Source organism: Cyclopterus lumpus, chromosome 22 (genome assembly GCF_009769545.1).
Source record: "Cyclopterus lumpus isolate fCycLum1 chromosome 22, fCycLum1.pri, whole genome shotgun sequence".
In the NCBI taxonomy this organism is placed as follows: Eukaryota; Metazoa; Chordata; class Actinopteri; order Perciformes; family Cyclopteridae; genus Cyclopterus; species Cyclopterus lumpus.
In genome coordinates this window covers 23,362,289-23,381,190 of record NC_046987.1, presented here as the reverse complement: position 1 = coordinate 23,381,190, position 18,902 = coordinate 23,362,289, and the positions used below count along the sequence as shown (strand labels likewise).

Here is an 18,902-nt window from a genome sequence, read left to right as displayed (position 1 = left end):
CTCTCTCTCTCCTCCCCCCTCCCTCTCTCTCTCCTCCCCCCTCTCTCTCTCTCTCCTCCCCCCTCCCTCTCTCTCTCCTCCCCCCTCTCTCTCTCTCTCCTCCCCTCCCTCTCTCTCTCTCCTCCCCCCCTCCGTCTCTCTCTCCTCCCCCCTCCCTCTCTCTCTCCTCCCCGCTCCCTCTCTCTCTCCTCCCCCTCCCTCTCTCTCTCTCCTCCCCCCTCCCTCTCTCTCTCCTCCCCCCTCTCTCTCTCTCTCCTCCCCGCCCTCTCTCTCTCTCCTCCCCCCTCCCTCTCTCTCTCCTCCCCCCTCCCTCTCTCTCCTCCCCCCCCCCTCTCTCTCTCCTCCCCTCCCTCTCTCTCTCTCCTCCCCTCCCTCTCTCTCTCTCCTCCCCCCTCCCTCTCTCTCTCCTCCCCCCTCCCCCTCCCTCTCCTCCCCCCTCCCTCTCTCTCTCCTCCCCCCTCTCTCTCTCTCCTCCCCCCTCCCTCTCTCTCTCCTCCCTCTCTCTCTCTCTCCTCCCCCCTCCCTCTCTCTCTCCTCCCCCCTCGCTCTCTCTCTCCTCCCCCCTCCCTCTCTCTCTCCTCCCCTCCCTCTCTCTCTCCTCCCCCCTCTCTCTCTCTCCTCCCCCCTCCCTCTCTCTCTCCTCCCCCCTCCCTCTCTCTCTCCTCCCCCCTCTCTCTCTCTCTCCTCCCCTCCCTCTCTCTCTCTCCTCCCCCCTCCCTCTCTCTCTCCTCCCCCCTCTCTCTCTCTCTCCTCCCCCCTCCCTCTCTCTCTCCTCCCCCCTCTCTCTCTCTCTCCTCCCCTCCCTCTCTCTCTCTCCTCCCCCCTCCCTCTCTCTCTCCTCCCCCCTCTCTCTCTCTCTCCTCCCCTCCCTCCCTCTCTCTCTCCTCCCCTCCCTCTCTCTCTCCTCCCCCCTCTCTCTCTCCTCCCCCCTCTCTCTCTCTCTCCTCCTCCCTCTCTCTCTCCTCCCCCCTCTCTCTCTCTCCTCCCCCTCGCTCTCTCTCTCCTCCCCCCTCCCTCTCTCTCTCCTCCCCCCTCTCTCTCTCTCCTCCCCCCTCCCTCCCTCTCCCCCCCCCTCCCCCTCCATCCTCCCCCCTGCCTCTCTCTCCTCCCCCTCCCTCTCTGTGCTCCCCCTCGCTCTCTCTCTCCTCCCCCCTCCCTCTCTCTCTCCTCCCCCCTCCCTCTCTCTCTCCTCCCCCCCTCCTTCTCCCCCTCCTGCTCCGGCCACACTCCCCGCTCCCTCACCCCGGAGAGAAGCCCGATCAGACGGCGTCGCAGCGGACATTCCCCGGGACAACATGGTAAGAACCTCCTGGAGACCCGGACCGGGCTTGACGTGGTCTCGTGGTCCTGGTCCACGTGCGGTCTGGGTCCCGCTGGCCCCGCTGGCCCGTTAAGTAGCGTGTTGTTAGCTAGCATGGCCGCCGCTCCCGTTAGTTAGCCGCTCCGGTTTCTCGGTGCTGACTCCGCTCTACCGGTTCCCGGTAACGGGCTTTGATCTACCGACGGTACCGGACGTGTATCTACTTTAATCTGTAACGGGCCGCGTTCCGGGCCGGGCCCCAGACCGTGTGGCCCGGGGCGGCCATCTTAGCCCCGCTGACCGGCCCGCACCCAGCCGGGACTCACCACCTAACCCGGACTAACCTAGACCAGCTAGACCCTCTGAACCAGACTAAACCGGTTCAGCAGAAGGACCGGGTTCAAGAGGCTGGGTTTACTCCGGTCTGAGACCGAGAGTCCGACAGACTGCAGAGTCACTGGAGGCCCGAAGGCTGGTCACCGGTTACTGGTTAGTGTTACTGGTCATTACTCTACTGGTTAGTGTTACTGGTCATTACTCTACTGGTTAGTTAGTGTTACTGGTCATTACTCTACTGGTTAGTGTTACTGGTCATTACTCTACTGGTTAGTGTTACTGGACATTACTCTACTGGTTAGTTAGTGTTACTGGTCATTACTCTACTGGTTAGTGTTACTGGTCATTACTCTACTGGTTAGTGTTACTGGTCATTACTCTACTGGTTAGTGTTACTGGTCATTACTCTACTGGTTAGTGTTACTGGTCATTACTCTACTGGTTAGTGTTACTGGACATTACTCTACTGGTCAGTTAGTGTTACTGGTCATTACTCTACTGGTTAGTTAGTGTTACTGGTCATTACTCTACTGGTTAGTTAGTGTTACTGGTCATTACTCTACTGGTTAGTGTTACTGGTCATTACTCTACTGGTTAGTGTTACTGGTCATTACTCTACTGGTTAGTTAGTGTTACTGGACATTACTCTACTGGTTAGTGTTACTGGTCATTACTCTACTGGTTAGTTAGTGTTACTGGACATTACTCTACTGGTTAGTGTTACTGGTCATTACTCTACTGGTTAGTGTTACTGGTCATTACTCTACTGGTTAGTTAGTGTTACTGGTCATTACTCTACTGGTTAGTGTTACTGGTCATTACTCTACTGGTTAGTTAGTGTTACTGGACATTACTCTACTGGTTAGTTAGTGTTACTGGTCATTACTCTACTGGTTAGTTAGTGTTACTGGTCATTACTCTACTGGTTAGTGTTACTGGACATTACTCTACTGGTTAGTGTTACTGGACATTACTCTACTGGTTAGTTAGTGTTACTGGTCATTACTCTACTGGTTAGTTAGTGTTACTGGTCATTACTCTACTGGTTAGTGTTACTGGACATTACTCTACTGGTTAGTGTTACTGGACATTACTCTACTGGTTAGTGTTACTGGACATTACTCTACTGGTTAGTGTTACTGGTCATTACTCTACTGGTTAGTGTTACTGGACATTACTCTACTGGTTAGTGTTACTGGTCATTACTCTACTGGTTAGTGTTACTGGACATTACTCTACTGGTTAGTGTTACTGGTCATTACTCTACTGGTTAGTTAGTGTTACTGGTCATTACTCTACTGGTTAGTGTTACTGGTCATTACTCTACTGGTTAGTTAGTGTTACTGGTCATTACTCTACTGGTTAGTTAGTGTTACTGGACATTACTCTACTGGTTAGTTAGTGTTACTGGACATTACTCTACTGGTTAGTTAGTGTTACTGGTCATTACTCTACTGGTTAGTTAGTGTTACTGGTCATTACTCTACTGGTTAGTGTTACTGGACATTACTCTACTGGTTAGTTAGTGTTACTGGACATTACTCTACTGGTTAGTTAGTGTTACTGGTCATTACTCTACTGGTTAGTTAGTGTTACTGGTAATTACTCTACTGGTTAGTTAGTGTTACTGGTCATTACTCTCCTGGTTAGTTAGTGTTACTGGTCATTACTCTACTGGTTAGTTAGTGTTACTGGTCATTACTCTACTGGTTAGTGTTACTGGACATTACTCTACTGGTTAGTGTTACTGGACATTACTCTACTGGTTAGTTAGTGTTACTGGTCATTACTCTACTGGTTAGTTAGTGTTACTGGTCATTACTCTACTGGTTAGTGTTACTGGACATTACTCTACTGGTTAGTGTTACTGGTCATTACTCTACTGGTTAGTGTTACTGGACATTACTCTACTGGTTAGTGTTACTGGTCATTACTCTACTGGTTAGTGTTACTGGACATTACTCTACTGGTTAGTGTTACTGGTCATTACTCTACTGGTTAGTTAGTGTTACTGGTCATTACTCTACTGGTTAGTGTTACTGGTCATTACTCTACTGGTTAGTTAGTGTTACTGGTCATTACTCTACTGGTTAGTTAGTGTTACTGGTAATTACTCTACTGGTTAGTTAGTGTTACTGGTCGTGTTACTGGTCATTACTCTACTGGTTAGTTAGTGTTACTGGTCATTACTCTCCTGGTTAGTTAGTGTTACTGGTAATTACTCTACTGGTTAGTGTTACTGGACATTACTCTACTGGTTAGTTAGTGTTACTGGACATTACTCTACTGGTTAGTTAGTGTTACTGGTCATTACTCTACTGGTTAGTTAGTGTTACTGGTAATTACTCTACTGGTTAGTTAGTGTTACTGGTCATTACTCTCCTGGTTAGTTAGTGTTACTGGTAATTACTCTACTGGTTAGTGTTACTGGTCATTACTCTACTGGTTAGTTAGTGTTACTGGACATTACTCTACTGGTTAGTTAGTGTTACTGGTCATTACTCTACTGGTTAGTTAGTGTTACTGGTAATTACTCTACTGGTTAGTTAGTGTTACTGGTCGTGTTACTGGTCATTACTCTACTGGTTAGTTAGTGTTACTGGTCATTACTCTCCTGGTTAGTTAGTGTTACTGGTAATTACTCTACTGGTCGTGTTACTGGTCATTACTCTACTGGTTAGTTAGTGTTACTGGTCATTACTCTACTGGTTAGTTAGTGTTACTGGTCATTACTCTACTGGTTAGTGTTACTGGACATTACTCTACTGGTTAGTGTTACTGGTCATTACTCTACTGGTTAGTTAGTGTTACTGGACATTACTCTACTGGTTAGTTAGTGTTACTGGTCATTACTCTACTGGTTAGTTAGTGTTACTGGTCATTACTCTACTGGTTAGTTAGTGTTACTGGACATTACTCTACTGGTTAGTGTTACTGGACATTACTCTACTGGTTAGTGTTACTGGACATTACTCTACTGGTTAGTGTTACTGGACATTACTCTACTGGTTAGTTAGTGTTACTGGTCATTACTCTCCTGGTTAGTTAGTGTTACTGGTCATTACTCTACTGGTTAGTGTTACTGGACATTACTCTACTGGTTAGTGTTACTGGTCATTACTCTACTGGTTAGTGTTACTGGACATTACTCTACTGGTTAGTTAGTGTTACTGGTCATTACTCTACTGGTTAGTGTTACTGGACATTACTCTACTGGTTAGTGTTACTGGACATTACTCTACTGGTTAGTGTTACTGGTAATTACTCTACTGGTTAGTTAGTGTTACTGGTCATTACTCTCCTGGTTAGTTAGTGTTACTGGTAATTACTCTACTGGTTAGTTAGTGTTACTGGTCGTGTTACTGGTCATTACTCTACTGGTTAGTTAGTGTTACTGGTCATTACTTTACTGGTTAGTTAGTGTTACTGGTCATTACTCTACTGATTAGTGTTACTGGACATTACTCTACTGGTTAGTTAGTGTTACTGGTCATTACTCTACTGGTTAGTTAGTGTTACTAGACATTACTCTACTGGTTAGTTAGTGTTACTGGTCATTACTCTACTGGTTAGTTAGTGTTACTGGTCATTACTCTACTGGTTAGTGTTACTGGACATTACTCTACTGGTTAGTGTTACTGGTCATTACTCTACTGGTTAGTGTTACTGGTCATTACTCTACTGGTTAGTGTTACTGGACATTACTCTACTGGTTAGTGTTACTGGTCATTACTCTACTGGTCAGTGTTACTGGACATTACTCTACTGGTTAGTGTTACTGGTCATTACTCTACTGGTTAGTGTTACTGGACATTACTCTACTGGTTAGTGTTACTGGTCATTACTCTACTGGTTAGTGTTACTGGACATTACTCTACTGGTTAGTGTTACTGGACATTACTCTACTGGTTAGTGTTACTGGACATTACTCTACTGGTTAGTGTTACTTGACATTACTCTACTGGTTAGTTAGTGTTACTGGTCATTACTCTACTGGTTAGTTAGTGTCACTGGTCATTACTCTACTGGTTAGTGTTACTGGACATTACTCTACTGGTTAGTTAGTGTTACTGGACATTACTCTACTGGTTAGTGTTACTGGACATTACTCTACTGGTTAGTTAGTGTTACTGGTCATTACTCTACTGGTTAGTTAGTGTTACTGGTCATTACTCTACTGGTTAGTGTTACTGGTCATTACTCTACTGGTTAGTGTTTACTGGACATTACTCTACTGGTTAGTGTTACTGGTCATTACTCTACTGGTTAGTGTTACTGGTCATTACTCTACTGGTTAGTTAGTGTTACTGGACATTACTCTACTGGTTAGTGTTACTGGACATTACTCTACTGGTTAGTGTTACTGGACATTACTCTACTGGTTAGTTAGTGTTACTGGTCATTACTCTACTGGTTAGTGTTACTGGACATTACTCTACTGGTTAGTTAGTGTTACTGGTCATTACTCTACTGGTTAGTTAGTGTTACTGGTCATTACTCTACTGGTTAGTGTTACTGGACATTACTCTACTGGTTAGTTACTGTTACTGGTCATTACTCTACTGGTTAGTGTTACTGGACATTACTCTACTGGTTAGTTAGTGTTACTGGTCATTACTCTACTGGTTAGTGTTACTGGTCATTACTCTACTGGTTAGTGTTACTGGACATTACTCTACTGGTTAGTGTTACTGGTCATTACTCTACTGGTTAGTGTTACTGGTCATTACTCTACTGGTTAGTTAGTGTTACTGGACATTACTCTACTGGTTAGTGTTACTGGACATTACTCTACTGGTTAGTGTTACTGGACATTACTCTACTGGTTAGTGTTACTGGACATTACTCTACTGGTTAGTTAGTGTTACTGGTCATTACTCTACTGGTTAGTTAGTGTTACTGGTCATTACTCTACTGGTTAGTGTTACTGGACATTACTCTACTGGTTAGTGTTACTGGACATTACTCTACTGGTTAGTTAGTGTTACTGGTCATTACTCTACTGGTTAGTTAGTGTTACTGGTCATTACTCTACTGGTTAGTGTTACTGGACATTACTCTACTGGTTAGTGTTACTGGACATTACTCTACTGGTTAGTTAGTGTTACTGGTCATTACTCTACTGGTTAGTGTTACTGGTCATTACTCTACTGGTTAGTGTTACTGGTCATTACTCTACTGGTTAGTGTTACTGGACATTACTCTACTGGTTAGTGTTACTGGACATTACTCTACTGGTTAGTTAGTGTTACTGGTAATTACTCTACTGGTTAGTTAGTGTTACTGGTCATTACTCTACTGGTTAGTGTTACTGGACATTACTCTACTGGTTAGTGTTACTGGACATTACTCTACTGGTTAGTGTTACTGGTCATTACTCTACTGGTTAGTTAGTGTTACTGGTCATTACTCTCCTGGTTAGTTAGTGTTACTGGTAATTACTCTACTGGTTAGTTAGTGTTACTGGTCATTACTTTACTGGTTAGTTAGTGTTACTGGTCATTACTCTACTGGTTAGTTAGTGTTACTGGACATTACTCTACTGATTAGTGTTACTGGACATTACTCTACTGGTTAGTTAGTGTTACTGGTCATTACTCTACTGGTTAGTTAGTGTTACTGGTCATTACTCTACTGGTTAGTGTTACTGGACATTACTCTACTGATTAGTGTTACTGGACATTACTCTACTGGTTAGTTAGTGTTACTGGTCATTACTCTACTGGTTAGTTAGTGTTACTAGACATTACTCTACTGGTTAGTTAGTGTTACTGGTCATTACTCTACTGGTTAGTTAGTGTTACTGGTCATTACTCTACTGGTTAGTGTTACTGGACATTACTCTACTGGTTAGTGTTACTGGTCATTACTCTACTGGTTAGTGTTACTGGACATTACTCTACTGGTTAGTGTTACTGGACATTACTCTACTGGTTAGTGTTACTGGTCATTACTCTACTGGTCAGTGTTACTGGACATTACTCTACTGGTTAGTGTTACTGGTCATTACTCTACTGGTTAGTGTTACTGGACATTACTCTACTGGTTAGTGTTACTGGTCATTACTCTACTGGTTAGTGTTACTGGACATTACTCTACTGGTTAGTGTTACTGGACATTACTCTACTGGTTAGTGTTACTGGTCATTACTCTACTGGTCAGTGTTACTGGACATTACTCTACTGGTTAGTGTTACTGGTCATTACTCTACTGGTTAGTGTTACTGGTCATTACTCTACTGGTTAGTGTTACTGGTCATTACTCTACTGGTTAGTGTTACTGGACATTACTCTACTGGTTAGTTAGTTTTACTGGTCATTACTCTACTGGTTAGTTAGTGTTACTGGTCATTACTCTACTGGTTAGTGTTACTGGTCATTACTCTACTGGTTAGTGTTACTGGTCATTACTCTACTGGTTAGTGTTACTGGACATTACTCTACTGGTTAGTGTTACTGGACATTACTCTACTGGTCAGTTAGTGTTACTGGTCATTACTCTACTGGTTAGTTAGTGTTACTGGTCATTACTCTACTGGTTAGTGTTACTGGACATTACTCTACTGGTTAGTTAGTGTTACTGGACATTACTCTACTGGTTAGTTAGTGTTACTGGACATTACTCTACTGGTTAGTGTTACTGGACATTACTCTACTGGTTAGTTAGTGTTACTGGACATTACTCTACTGGTTAGTGTTACTGGACATTACTCTACTGGTTAGTTAGTGTTACTGGACATTACTCTACTGGTTAGTGTTACTGGTCATTACTCTACTGGTTAGTGTTACTGGACATTACTCTACTGGTTAGTTAGTGTTACTGGACATTACTCTACTGGTTAGTGTTACTGGACATTACTCTACTGGTTAGTTAGTGTTACTGGACATTACTCTACTGGTTAGTGTTACTGGTCATTACTCTACTGGTTAGTTAGTGTTACTGGACATTACTCTACTGGTTAGTGTTACTGGTTAGTTTATCGACTAGTATCAGTAACGAGTTGGACCAAGTGGTTATTTGTAAACATCTATTCAAATATGTAAATAAAGTTTCAATTATTATTATTTTATTATTGATCAGTGATCAATGTTTCAATAAAAGGCAGCTGTTATTAAACTGTTTTATATTGTATCATATCATATTTTTTATATTGTATATTATGTACTATGTATTTTATATTATATAATTGATATCATATATTGTCTATTTTGTATATTATAAAATCTAAATAATTTATTGTATATTTGACATCATATATCTATGTATTTTATATTGTATCCTATAATATTTTATATTATGTACTAAATATTTCATATTGTATCATATATATCATATTATATTTTTTATATTTTATATTATGTACTATATATTTTATATTATATAATTGATATATATTGTCTATTTTATATATTATAAAATCTAAATAATTTATTGTATATTTTACATCATATATTTGCTAGTGTATATATTGTATACATCGGATCATTGAGAGAACAGCTGTTTATTGATCAGCTGATGGAATATATTGATATGCATCAATAATAATCTGTTTAGTGTGAGCGATCAGCTGACGTCAATGCATATATATATATACATATATGTATTTATATATATATATGTGTGTGTGTATATATATGTATATATATATATGTGTATATACACATATATATATATGTAGTATATAATGGTAGTATATATAATAGTAGTATATAATATAATAGTATTATATTCTATAATAATATAATAGTAGTATATAATAATAGTATAATATAATAGTAGTATATAATATAATAATATAATAGTAGTATATAATATAATAGTATTATATAATAGTAGTATATTATATAATAGTATTATATAATATAATAGTATATAATATAATAGTAGTATTTAATATAATAGTAGTTTATAATATAATAGTAGTATATAATATAATAGTAGTTTATAATATAATAGTAGTTTATAATATAATAGTAGTATTTAATATAATAATATAATAGTAGTATATAATATAATAGTAGTATATAATATAATAGTAGTTTATAATATAATAGTAGTTTATAATATAATAGTAGTATATAATATAATAGTAGTATTTAATATCTAGCTGCTCTCACACAGATGGGTTTAATTCTCTCCAGATGAATAATATAAATACAGTTCTTCGTATGAAGGTATAATACAACATGGTCATGTACTTGTGTACTTTCATCAGTAAATAGTACTTCTGAGCAGACGCTGACGTATGTCACATGTCCCCCTGCCAACCAATCAGGCGTCAGGCGTGACCGTGAACGACGAGGTCATCAGGGTGTTCAACGACATGAAGGTGAGGAAGTCCTCGTCCCAGGACGAGGTGAAGAAGAGGAAGAAGGCGGTGCTGTTCTGCCTGAGTGAGGACAAGAAGAAGATCATCGTGGAGGAGGGGAAGCAGATCCTGGTGGGCGACATCGGGGAGACGGTGGAGGACCCCTACGCCTGCTTTGTTAAGCTCCTCCCCCCCAACGACTGCCGATACGGGCTGTACGACGCCACCTACGAGACCAAGGAGTCCAAGAAGGAGGACCTGGTCTTCATCTTCTGGTACGGTAGCCTTTGGGGACCTGGGACCTCTGATTTGTTCTGTGGTCCACTTCCTGTAGTGGATCCTGGTTGTGACTGGTCTCTGCTGTGTTTCAGGGCTCCAGAGAACGCTCCCCTGAAGAGCAAGATGATCTACGCCAGCTCTAAAGACGCCATCAAGAAGAAGTTTACAGGTGAGTTGTGTGATGGCCTGTGTCCTTTCCTAACCACTTCTCCTTGATGGAGAACGCCATGAGGTCAAGCTCAGGTCTAGAAGGTGGAGCTCAGGTGTGGAAGGTGGAGCTTAGGTGTGGAAGGTGGAGCTCAGGTGTGGAAGGTGGAGCTTAGGTGTGGAAGGTGGAGCTCAGGTGTGGAAGGTGGAGCTTAGGTGTGGAAGGTGGAGCTTAGGTGTGGAAGGTGGAGCTCAGGTGTGGAAGGTGGAGCTCAGGTGTGGAAGGTGGAGCTTAGGTGTGGAAGGTGGAGCTTAGGTGTGGAAGGTGGAGCTTAGGTGTGGAAGGTGTATCGCCTGTAAAGCAGACGAGAGCAGCATCATCAGCAGCAGGGGGCGTTGACAGGTGTGTCCTTCAGTGACCTCAGGTGTGTCTCTCAATTCAATTCAGTTTATTTTTAAAGCCCAATATCACAAATAACAACCTCCCCTCAGATGGCTTTACAATCTGTACACATACAACATCCCTGACCTTTGACCTCACATCGGATCAGGAAAAACTCCCCAAAAATAACCTTTGACAGGGAAAAAAGTGAAGAACCCTTCAGGAGAGCAACAGAGGAGGATCCCTCTCCCCGGATGGACAGATGAATAGATGTCATGTGACCAGATGAACAGAGTTACATAAACACATTACATGAATATGACAATGTATGAATGGAACTCCAATCCATGAAACAGAAGGAGGTAGAGAGGAGGGGGGGCGGGGCATCAGCAGGGCCAATGGGAGGCCGGCTCACCAGCATCAGACACCTCCAGGTCCAATGGACCCTATGAGACGTGAAGTCACAACGACTCCGGGGAGGAAGTAGAGTTAATAAGGTGCAATGGAGAGATGTAAATTCATCCATAAGGAGAGAGAGAAGAGGAGATAGGTGCTCAGTGTATCCTGAAACAATGACCTCAGGTGTGTCTCTCAATGACCTCAGGTGTGTCTCTCAATGACCTCAGGTGTGTCTCTCAATGACCTCAGGTGTGTCTCTCAATGACCTCAGGTGTGTCTCTCAATGACCTCAGGTGTGTCTCTCAATGACCTCAGGTGTGTCTCTCAATGACCTCAGGTGTGTCTCTCAATGACCTCAGGTGTGTCTCCTCAGGTATCAAACACGAGTGGCAGGTGAACGGGCTGGATGACATCCAGGACCGCGCCGCGCTGGCGGAGAAGCTGGGTGGGAACGTGGTGGTGTCTTTGGAGGGCAAGCCGCTGTGATGTCATGGCCAAGCCAACCGCCGTGCCATCCGGACCGCCCCCCCACCGCCGCCCCCCCAGCAGCTCGCCGTCTGCGCCGGTCCTGAAGGAGTCTTCAGGACGCTTTCCTTTTGCTTTTTGTTCCTTTTGCTTTTTGTCCAACATGGAGATCTCATTTACATAATGATATGCAAACCCCTCCCAGTCTGTTGCCACATGACTTCTGTCCACCTGGCAGAAGACCGCAGAAATGACCCCATACGGCCCCCCAGGGCGGAGCCAGAGTTTTGCCAAACGGTACATGTGAAGGAAGCAGCCACGCGTGTCGGAGGCGAGCGCCGCGAAGCTCCGCCTCCTGCAGCACACGGGTCATGACGCTTTTTACATATGACTTTATTTATTATTGTAACGTGTTGTTTCTTCTCCTTGTTGTTACTATGCACCAGGAGAGGGGGAGGGGCATCATGAACACTACAGGCCACCTCATCACGCCGCTCGCCCTCGCTCTAGCCGTTCGGTCGTTGCCTTACTTTCAGTTTGAATGTAACCGTCACACCAGTTAGTTAGAGTGCACTTTTATTTTGTAAAGAAACACTACAGGAAGCAGACTTGACCCAAGCAGTGAGAGACAACAACGACAACAACAACACAACGACATCTGGAACCTTAAAGAGCAACGTTGTTTCTGAGATCACATGAAGCCACTTTGCAATAAAAGCCTGTGGCAGATCTGACTCCTCCCGCTTCGTCTCTGCTTCCACCAATCAGAGCGGTTCCACCCGCAGGTCGTTCCCTTAGAACCTCACCAACAGGTGTCAGCCATGTTCTACGTTCTGAGTGTGGATCACTGACCAGCCAGGTTGGAATGACCTCAGAGTGAAAAATGGTCTGAACTCTGAGAACCTCAGAAGAGCCTGTGTGACACGCATAGAACCCCACTACAGTACCCGTGTTCTAGTAAATGTGTAAACCGTCAGGAGAACCATCATGACTCCAGTGTGACACAGTAGAACCTTGATAGAGCTTCGTAGAAGAGTTGTGAAGTATGAACCCTGTTAGAACCCCATGAGAACCACTTATTGCCAAGTACGTTGCACATACAAGGAAATTGACCGGGTGAAAAGTGCGGAGCAAAAACACAAAAACATGAGACATAATTTAAAAATAATAAAATTGTACAATAAAAAGATGGTAAACAAATAACAGTGCTTTAAAACAAGCGTGTTTAATATGTGCAAGAGGGAGTAACTGACATCTTCCTGGGGAGATCTGTGGGGGTCCTGGTCCTGATGGACCACAGCCTCCTGTCAGAGGGTCAGAACTCAGTCCAGTCCAGGGTGAGTGGTCAGGGTCCTTAAGGGAAGAAACTCATCAGAACCACTGGAACCCCATTAGAAATATAATCTCATGAGAACCAGTATAAAGTCCAGTAGAACACAAAACACATGACTTTGTTGAACTCCAGGTGAACTCCTCTGACCTGTGGGAACCTGATGTCACCAGAAGGAATTCAGTAGAACCCTCTCAGAACCCGGGCGTAATATACATTCGTTAATAGAAATCAAACACCTAGTTCTTTAGAACAAGACGTTCTACCGGGGTTGTATATTATATCTATATAAATATATATCGTATTCACATATATATAATTTATATCTCATTTATTTATATATAATGCGTGAAGACTTTGGGACATCTCAGGTGTACCTGTACGATGACATCATAATGAACAGGTCTACCTGTACGATGACATCATAATGAACAGAAGGTGTACCTGTACGATGACATCATAATGAACAGGTCTACCTGTACGATGACATCATAATGAACAGGTCTACCTGTACGATGACATCATAATGAACAGGTCTACCTGTACGATGACATAATAATGAACAGAAGGTGTACTTGTACGATGACATCATAATGAACAGGTCTACCTGTACGATGACATCATAATGAACAGGTCTACCTGTACGATGACATAATAATGAACAGAAGGTGTACTTGTACGATGACATCATAATGAACAGGTCTACCTGTACGATGACATCATAATGAACAGGTCTACCTGTACGATGACATCATAATGAACAGAAGGTGTACCTGTACGATGACATCATAATGAACAGGTCTACCTGTACGATGACATAATAATGAACAGAAGGTGTACCTGTACGATGACATCATAATGAACAGGTCTACCTGTACGATGACATAATAATGAACAGAAGGTGTACTTGTACGATGACATCATAATGAACAGGTCTACCTGTACGATGACATAATAATGAACAGAAGGTGTACCTGTACGATGACATCATAATGAACAGGTCTACCTGTACGATGACATCATAATGAACAGGTCTACCTGTACGATGACATCATAATGAACAGAAGGTGTACTTGTATGATGACATCATAATGAACAGGTCTACCTGTACGATGACATAATAATGAACAGAAGGTGTACCTGTACGATGACATCATAATGAACAGGTCTACCTGTACGATGACATCATAATGAACAGGTCTACCTGTACGATGACATCATAATGAACAGAAGGTGTACTTGTATGATGACATCATAATGAACAGGTGTACCTGTACGATGACATAATAATGAACAGAAGGTGTACCTGTACGATGACATCATAATGAACAGGTCTACCTGTACGATGACATCATAATGAACAGGTCTACCTGTACGATGACATCATAATGAACAGGTCTACCTGTACGATGACATCATAATGAACAGAAGGTGTACTTGTATGATGACATCATAATGAACAGGTGTACCTGTACGATGCCATCATAATGAACAGGTCTACCTGTACGATGACATCATAATGAACAGGTCTACCTGTACGATGACATAATAATGAACAGAAGGTGTACTTGTATGATGACATCATAATGAACAGGTGTACCTGTACGATGCCATCATAATTAACAGGTGAACGGAAGGTGTACCTGTACGATGACGTCATAATTAACAGGTGAACGGAAGGTGTACCTGTACGATGACGTCATAATTAACAGGTGAACGGAAGGTGTACCTGTATTATGACATAATAATGAACAGAAGGTGTACCTGTACGATGACATCATAATGACCAGGTGAACGGAAGGTGTACCTGCATTATGACATCATAATGAACAGAAGGTGTACCTGTACAATGACATCATAATGAACAGGTGTACCTGTACGATGACATCATAATGACCAGGTGTACCTGTACGATGACATCATAATGAACAGGTGAACAGAAGGTGTACTCCAGGCGCTCCGGACAAGGGAAGCTTCGGAGAATGAGCGTTCTTCAGGGCCATACCCATCCCAGTACACGAGCTACTGGAGTCCACAGCCCCTACGGCGGACATCCAGGATACGCCAAACAAAGACCTGGTGTCCATCATCTGGTCAGGGAATTATGGGCATACTCGACTTTGCTGCCGGCGCAGATGGAGCAGGCTGACAGGAAAGCATCGGTATCTTGGGACATGGACGGCCACCAGAAGCATTGTTTGATGAAGGCGAGAGTGCGGTGGAACCCAGGCTAGTCCGTAGGAATGCCCCCATTATAAGACCTGTGACCTGACAATGTCAGGCACAAACAGACAGCATGGGGGACCGTTACTTGGGTTAGGATGGGAGCGCTGGGTCTCCCGGACGAGAGACTCAACTCCCATTGTGACCGCAGCCACCACACGAGTGGACGAGAGGATGGGTTCAGGCCCGAGGGTAAGCTTCTCTGTGGTGGACTGATGTGAAAGGGCATTGGGTTTGGTGTTGCGTGAACTAGGGCGGTAGGTGACGGTGAAATTGAACAAAGCCCACCGAGCCTGGCTGGAGTTTAACCTCTTGGCGGCGCGAAGGTAAGAGAGGTGTTTATGGTCGGTCCAAACTATGAAGGGTTGCTCTGCCCCCTCCAGCCAGTGCCTCAACTCCTCCGGAGCCATATGGTAGTTGCGCTCTGCAGTTGAAAGGCTCTGGGAAAAGAAGGTGCAGGGGCCCGCTGAGAAAGGACAGACTCAACCCCCGAATCCAAGTTATAAAATAAGATAATCCTTTATTAGTCCCTCAGTGGGGAAATTATAGGATTACGGCAGCATTGCTCACAGTAATAAGTAAAGAATCCACCTCCACCACGAACTGTAGAGAGGGATCTGGACACCAGGACAGAAGTGAATAGCTTCTTCAGGGAGGCAAAAGCAGAGTCTGCTTCCTAAGTCCAAGAAAAGGGGACGGGAGTGGAGGTGAGTTGCGTGAGGGGGGCAGCTACATTGCTGTAGTCTCTCTTACCGTCTGTAAAATTGACAACTTTTAGCCAAAGAACCGCGAGTGGTGGGCGTGGGCCACTCAACCACTGCCTGAACCTTTGCTTTATCTGCCCTCACCTGGCCCTGCCGTTTTTCCATTTGTTTCCCTCCTGGATCCGAATGAGGTGGTAGGCATTACGGAGGTCCAGTTTGGAGAACACAGTGGCTTTAAGAAGGGGCTCAAAGGCAGGGTCAATGAGAGGGAGAGGGTGATTTCATTAAGGCCACGGTAATCAATGCAGGGGAGTAGCATGCAGTCCTTCTTGCCCACGAAGAAGAACCCAGCGCCAACAGGGGAGGAGGAGGGACGGATAAAACCGGTCGCTAGGGAGTCGTGGATGTAGCTCTTCATAGCCTCTCTTTCTGGGCGAGAAAGGTTTCAGAGATGGCTAGGGTAAGGGGGCACCTGGGATCAGGTGGATGTCGCAGTCATAGGGTCTATGTTGGGCCAGTGTTTGGGCCCGCTGCTTGCAGAACACCTCCCCTAGGTCATTGTAAGTCGGTACGGGAATCCTGGGCACAAGGAACAGAAGTTAGTACAACGAGATAAAGCAAATCACAAAAGATACTTTCTGTCCAAAAAGGCTAAGAGTGGCTGAGAGTCACACTACCTCTGAGATGACAAAACAATCTGGAGATGAGTCGAAGGAAGCCTGCATTTCACAGGGTGGTTTGATTGCAGACAGGTGCTGGAAATGATCCCGGGTGCCGGTTGATGGAAGCCGCATCCACACACACACACACACACACACACACACACACACACACACACACACACACACACACGCACATGCACACACACACACACATACACAGGGGGCACTAGAGACACAGGGGGTACTGTGTATCTGTACGCTGACATCATCCAAGTGAGTTTCATGAAAGAACAACATGTTCTGTTTCAGTCCATCAGAACATTTCTAAGATAAAACATCAGAGGGCTTTGATGACGAGCTGGAGAACCCAGTGAGAGAGACCAGAACCAGGTCCTTGTTTCCTGCAACTGAAGTTAAAGAAACATAGTGACTCAGCTGTGCAGAATCTGATCCTCCTGCTGCTATTTATAGACATGCATGCTTCTGAGTCCGTCATCACATCCACACAAGGAGACACTGAGAGACCGAGATCCACTCGAGGGGGTCAACCCTGAACCACAGACACTGTGATCCACTATTCAATTCAATTCAATTTTTTTCAATTCAGTTTATTTTGTATAGCCCAATATCACAAATTACAAACTCCCCTCAGAGGGCTTTACAATCTGTACACATACGACATCCCTGACCTTTGACCTCACATCGGATCAGGAAAAACTCCCCAAAAATAACCTTTGACAGGGAAAAAAGGGAAGAACCCTTCAGGAGAGCAACAGAGGAGGATCCCTCTCCCCGGATGGGCAGATGAATAGATGTCATGTGACCAGATGAACAGAGTTACATAAACACATTACATGAATATGACAATGTATGAATGGAACTCCAATCCATGAAACAGAAGGAGGTAGAGAGGAGGGGGGCGGGGCATCAGCAGGGCCAATGGGAGGCCGGCTCACCAGCATCAGACACCTCCAGGTCCAATGGACCCTATGAGACGTGAAGTCACAACGACTCCGAGGAGGAAGCAGAGTTAATAAGGTGCAATGGAGAGATGTAAATTCATCCATAAGGAGAGAGAGAAGAGGAGAGAGGTGCTCAGTGTATCCTAAAACATCCCCAGCAGCCTATAAGCCTATAGCAGCATATCAAGGGGCTGGACCAGGGCAAACCTGATTCAGCCCTAACTATAAGCACTATTAAAGAGGAAAGTCTTAAGTCTATTCTTGAATGAGGTGACTGTGTCTGCCTCCAGGACTGAAAGTGGAAGCTGGTTCCATAAAAGAGGAGCTTGATAACTGAAGGCTCTGGCTCCCATCCTACTTTTTAGGACTCTAGGAACCACAAGTAGCCCCACATTTAGTGAGCGCAGCTCTCTAGTGGGGCAATATGGTACTACAAGCTCCTTAAGATATGATGGTGCATCACCAATCAAGGCTTTGTAGGTGAGGAGAAGAATTTTAAATGTGATTCTTGATTTTACAGGGAGCCAGTGCAGAGCAGCTAATACAGGAGTCATGTGATCTCTTTTCTTAGTTTGTGTGAGTACACGAGCTGCAGCATTCTGGATCAACTGGAGGGATTTAAGAGACTTATTAGAGCAGCCTGATAATAAGGAGTTGCAGTAATATTGCCCCACTAGAGAGCTGCGCTCACTAAATGTGGGGCTACTCGTGGTTCCTAGAGTCCTAAAAAGTAGGATGGGAGCCAGAGCCTTCAGTTATCAAGCTCCTCTTTTATGGAACCAGCTTCCACTTTCAGTCCTGGAGGCAGACACAGTCACCTCATTCAAGAATAGACTTAAGACTTTCCTCTTTAATAGTACTTATAGTTAGGGCTGAATCAGGTTTGCCCTGGTCCAGCCCCTTGATATGCTGCTATAGGCTTATAGGCTGCTGGGGGATGTTTTAGGATACACTGAGCACCTCTCTCCTCTTCTCCCTCTCCTTATGGATGAATTTACATCTCTCCATTGCACCTTATTAACTCTGCTTCCTCCCCGGAGTCGTTGTGACTTCACGTCTCATAGGGTCCATTGGACCTGGAGGTGTCTGATGCTGGTGAGCCGGCCTCCCATTGGCCCTGCTGATGCCCCGCCCCCCTCCTCTCTACCTCCTTCTGTTTCATGGATTGGAGTTCCATTCATACATTGTCATATTCATGTAATGTGTTTATGTAACTCTGTAACTCTGTTCATCTGGTCACATGACATCTATTCATCTGTCCATCCGGGGAGAGGGATCCTCCTCTGTTGCTCTCCTGAAGGTTTCTTCCCTTTTTTCCCTGTGAGGTTATTTTTGGGGAGTTTTTCCTGATCCGATGTGAGGTCAAAGGTCAGGGATGTCGTATGTGTACAGATTGTAAAGCCCT

General features: G+C 44.1%; 1 protein-coding gene and 1 long non-coding RNA gene across 2 annotated transcripts; one reads left to right on the top strand and one right to left on the bottom strand.

Moving 5' to 3' along the window:
• The first annotated feature begins 1,186 nt into the window (after positions 1 to 1,186).
• On the top strand, positions 1,187 to 12,350 carry cfl2 (cofilin 2 (muscle)). Its single transcript, XM_034525234.1, has 4 exons — positions 1,187 to 1,298; positions 9,912 to 10,219; positions 10,316 to 10,392; positions 11,525 to 12,350. The coding sequence occupies exons 1-4, from the start codon at positions 1,296 to 1,298 to the stop codon at positions 11,635 to 11,637; spliced, it is 501 nt and encodes a 166-aa protein (XP_034381125.1). The 5' UTR covers positions 1,187 to 1,295; the 3' UTR covers positions 11,638 to 12,350.
• An 89-nt stretch (positions 12,351 to 12,439) lies between these two features.
• On the bottom strand, positions 12,440 to 17,197 carry LOC117725211. The gene is made up of 3 exons (XR_004608907.1): positions 16,551 to 17,197; positions 13,455 to 16,452; positions 12,440 to 13,355 (listed from the first exon to the last, which is right to left on the bottom strand). It is a non-coding gene; the product is annotated as an uncharacterized LOC117725211 (long non-coding RNA).
• Positions 17,198 to 18,902: the final 1,705 nt, after the last annotated feature.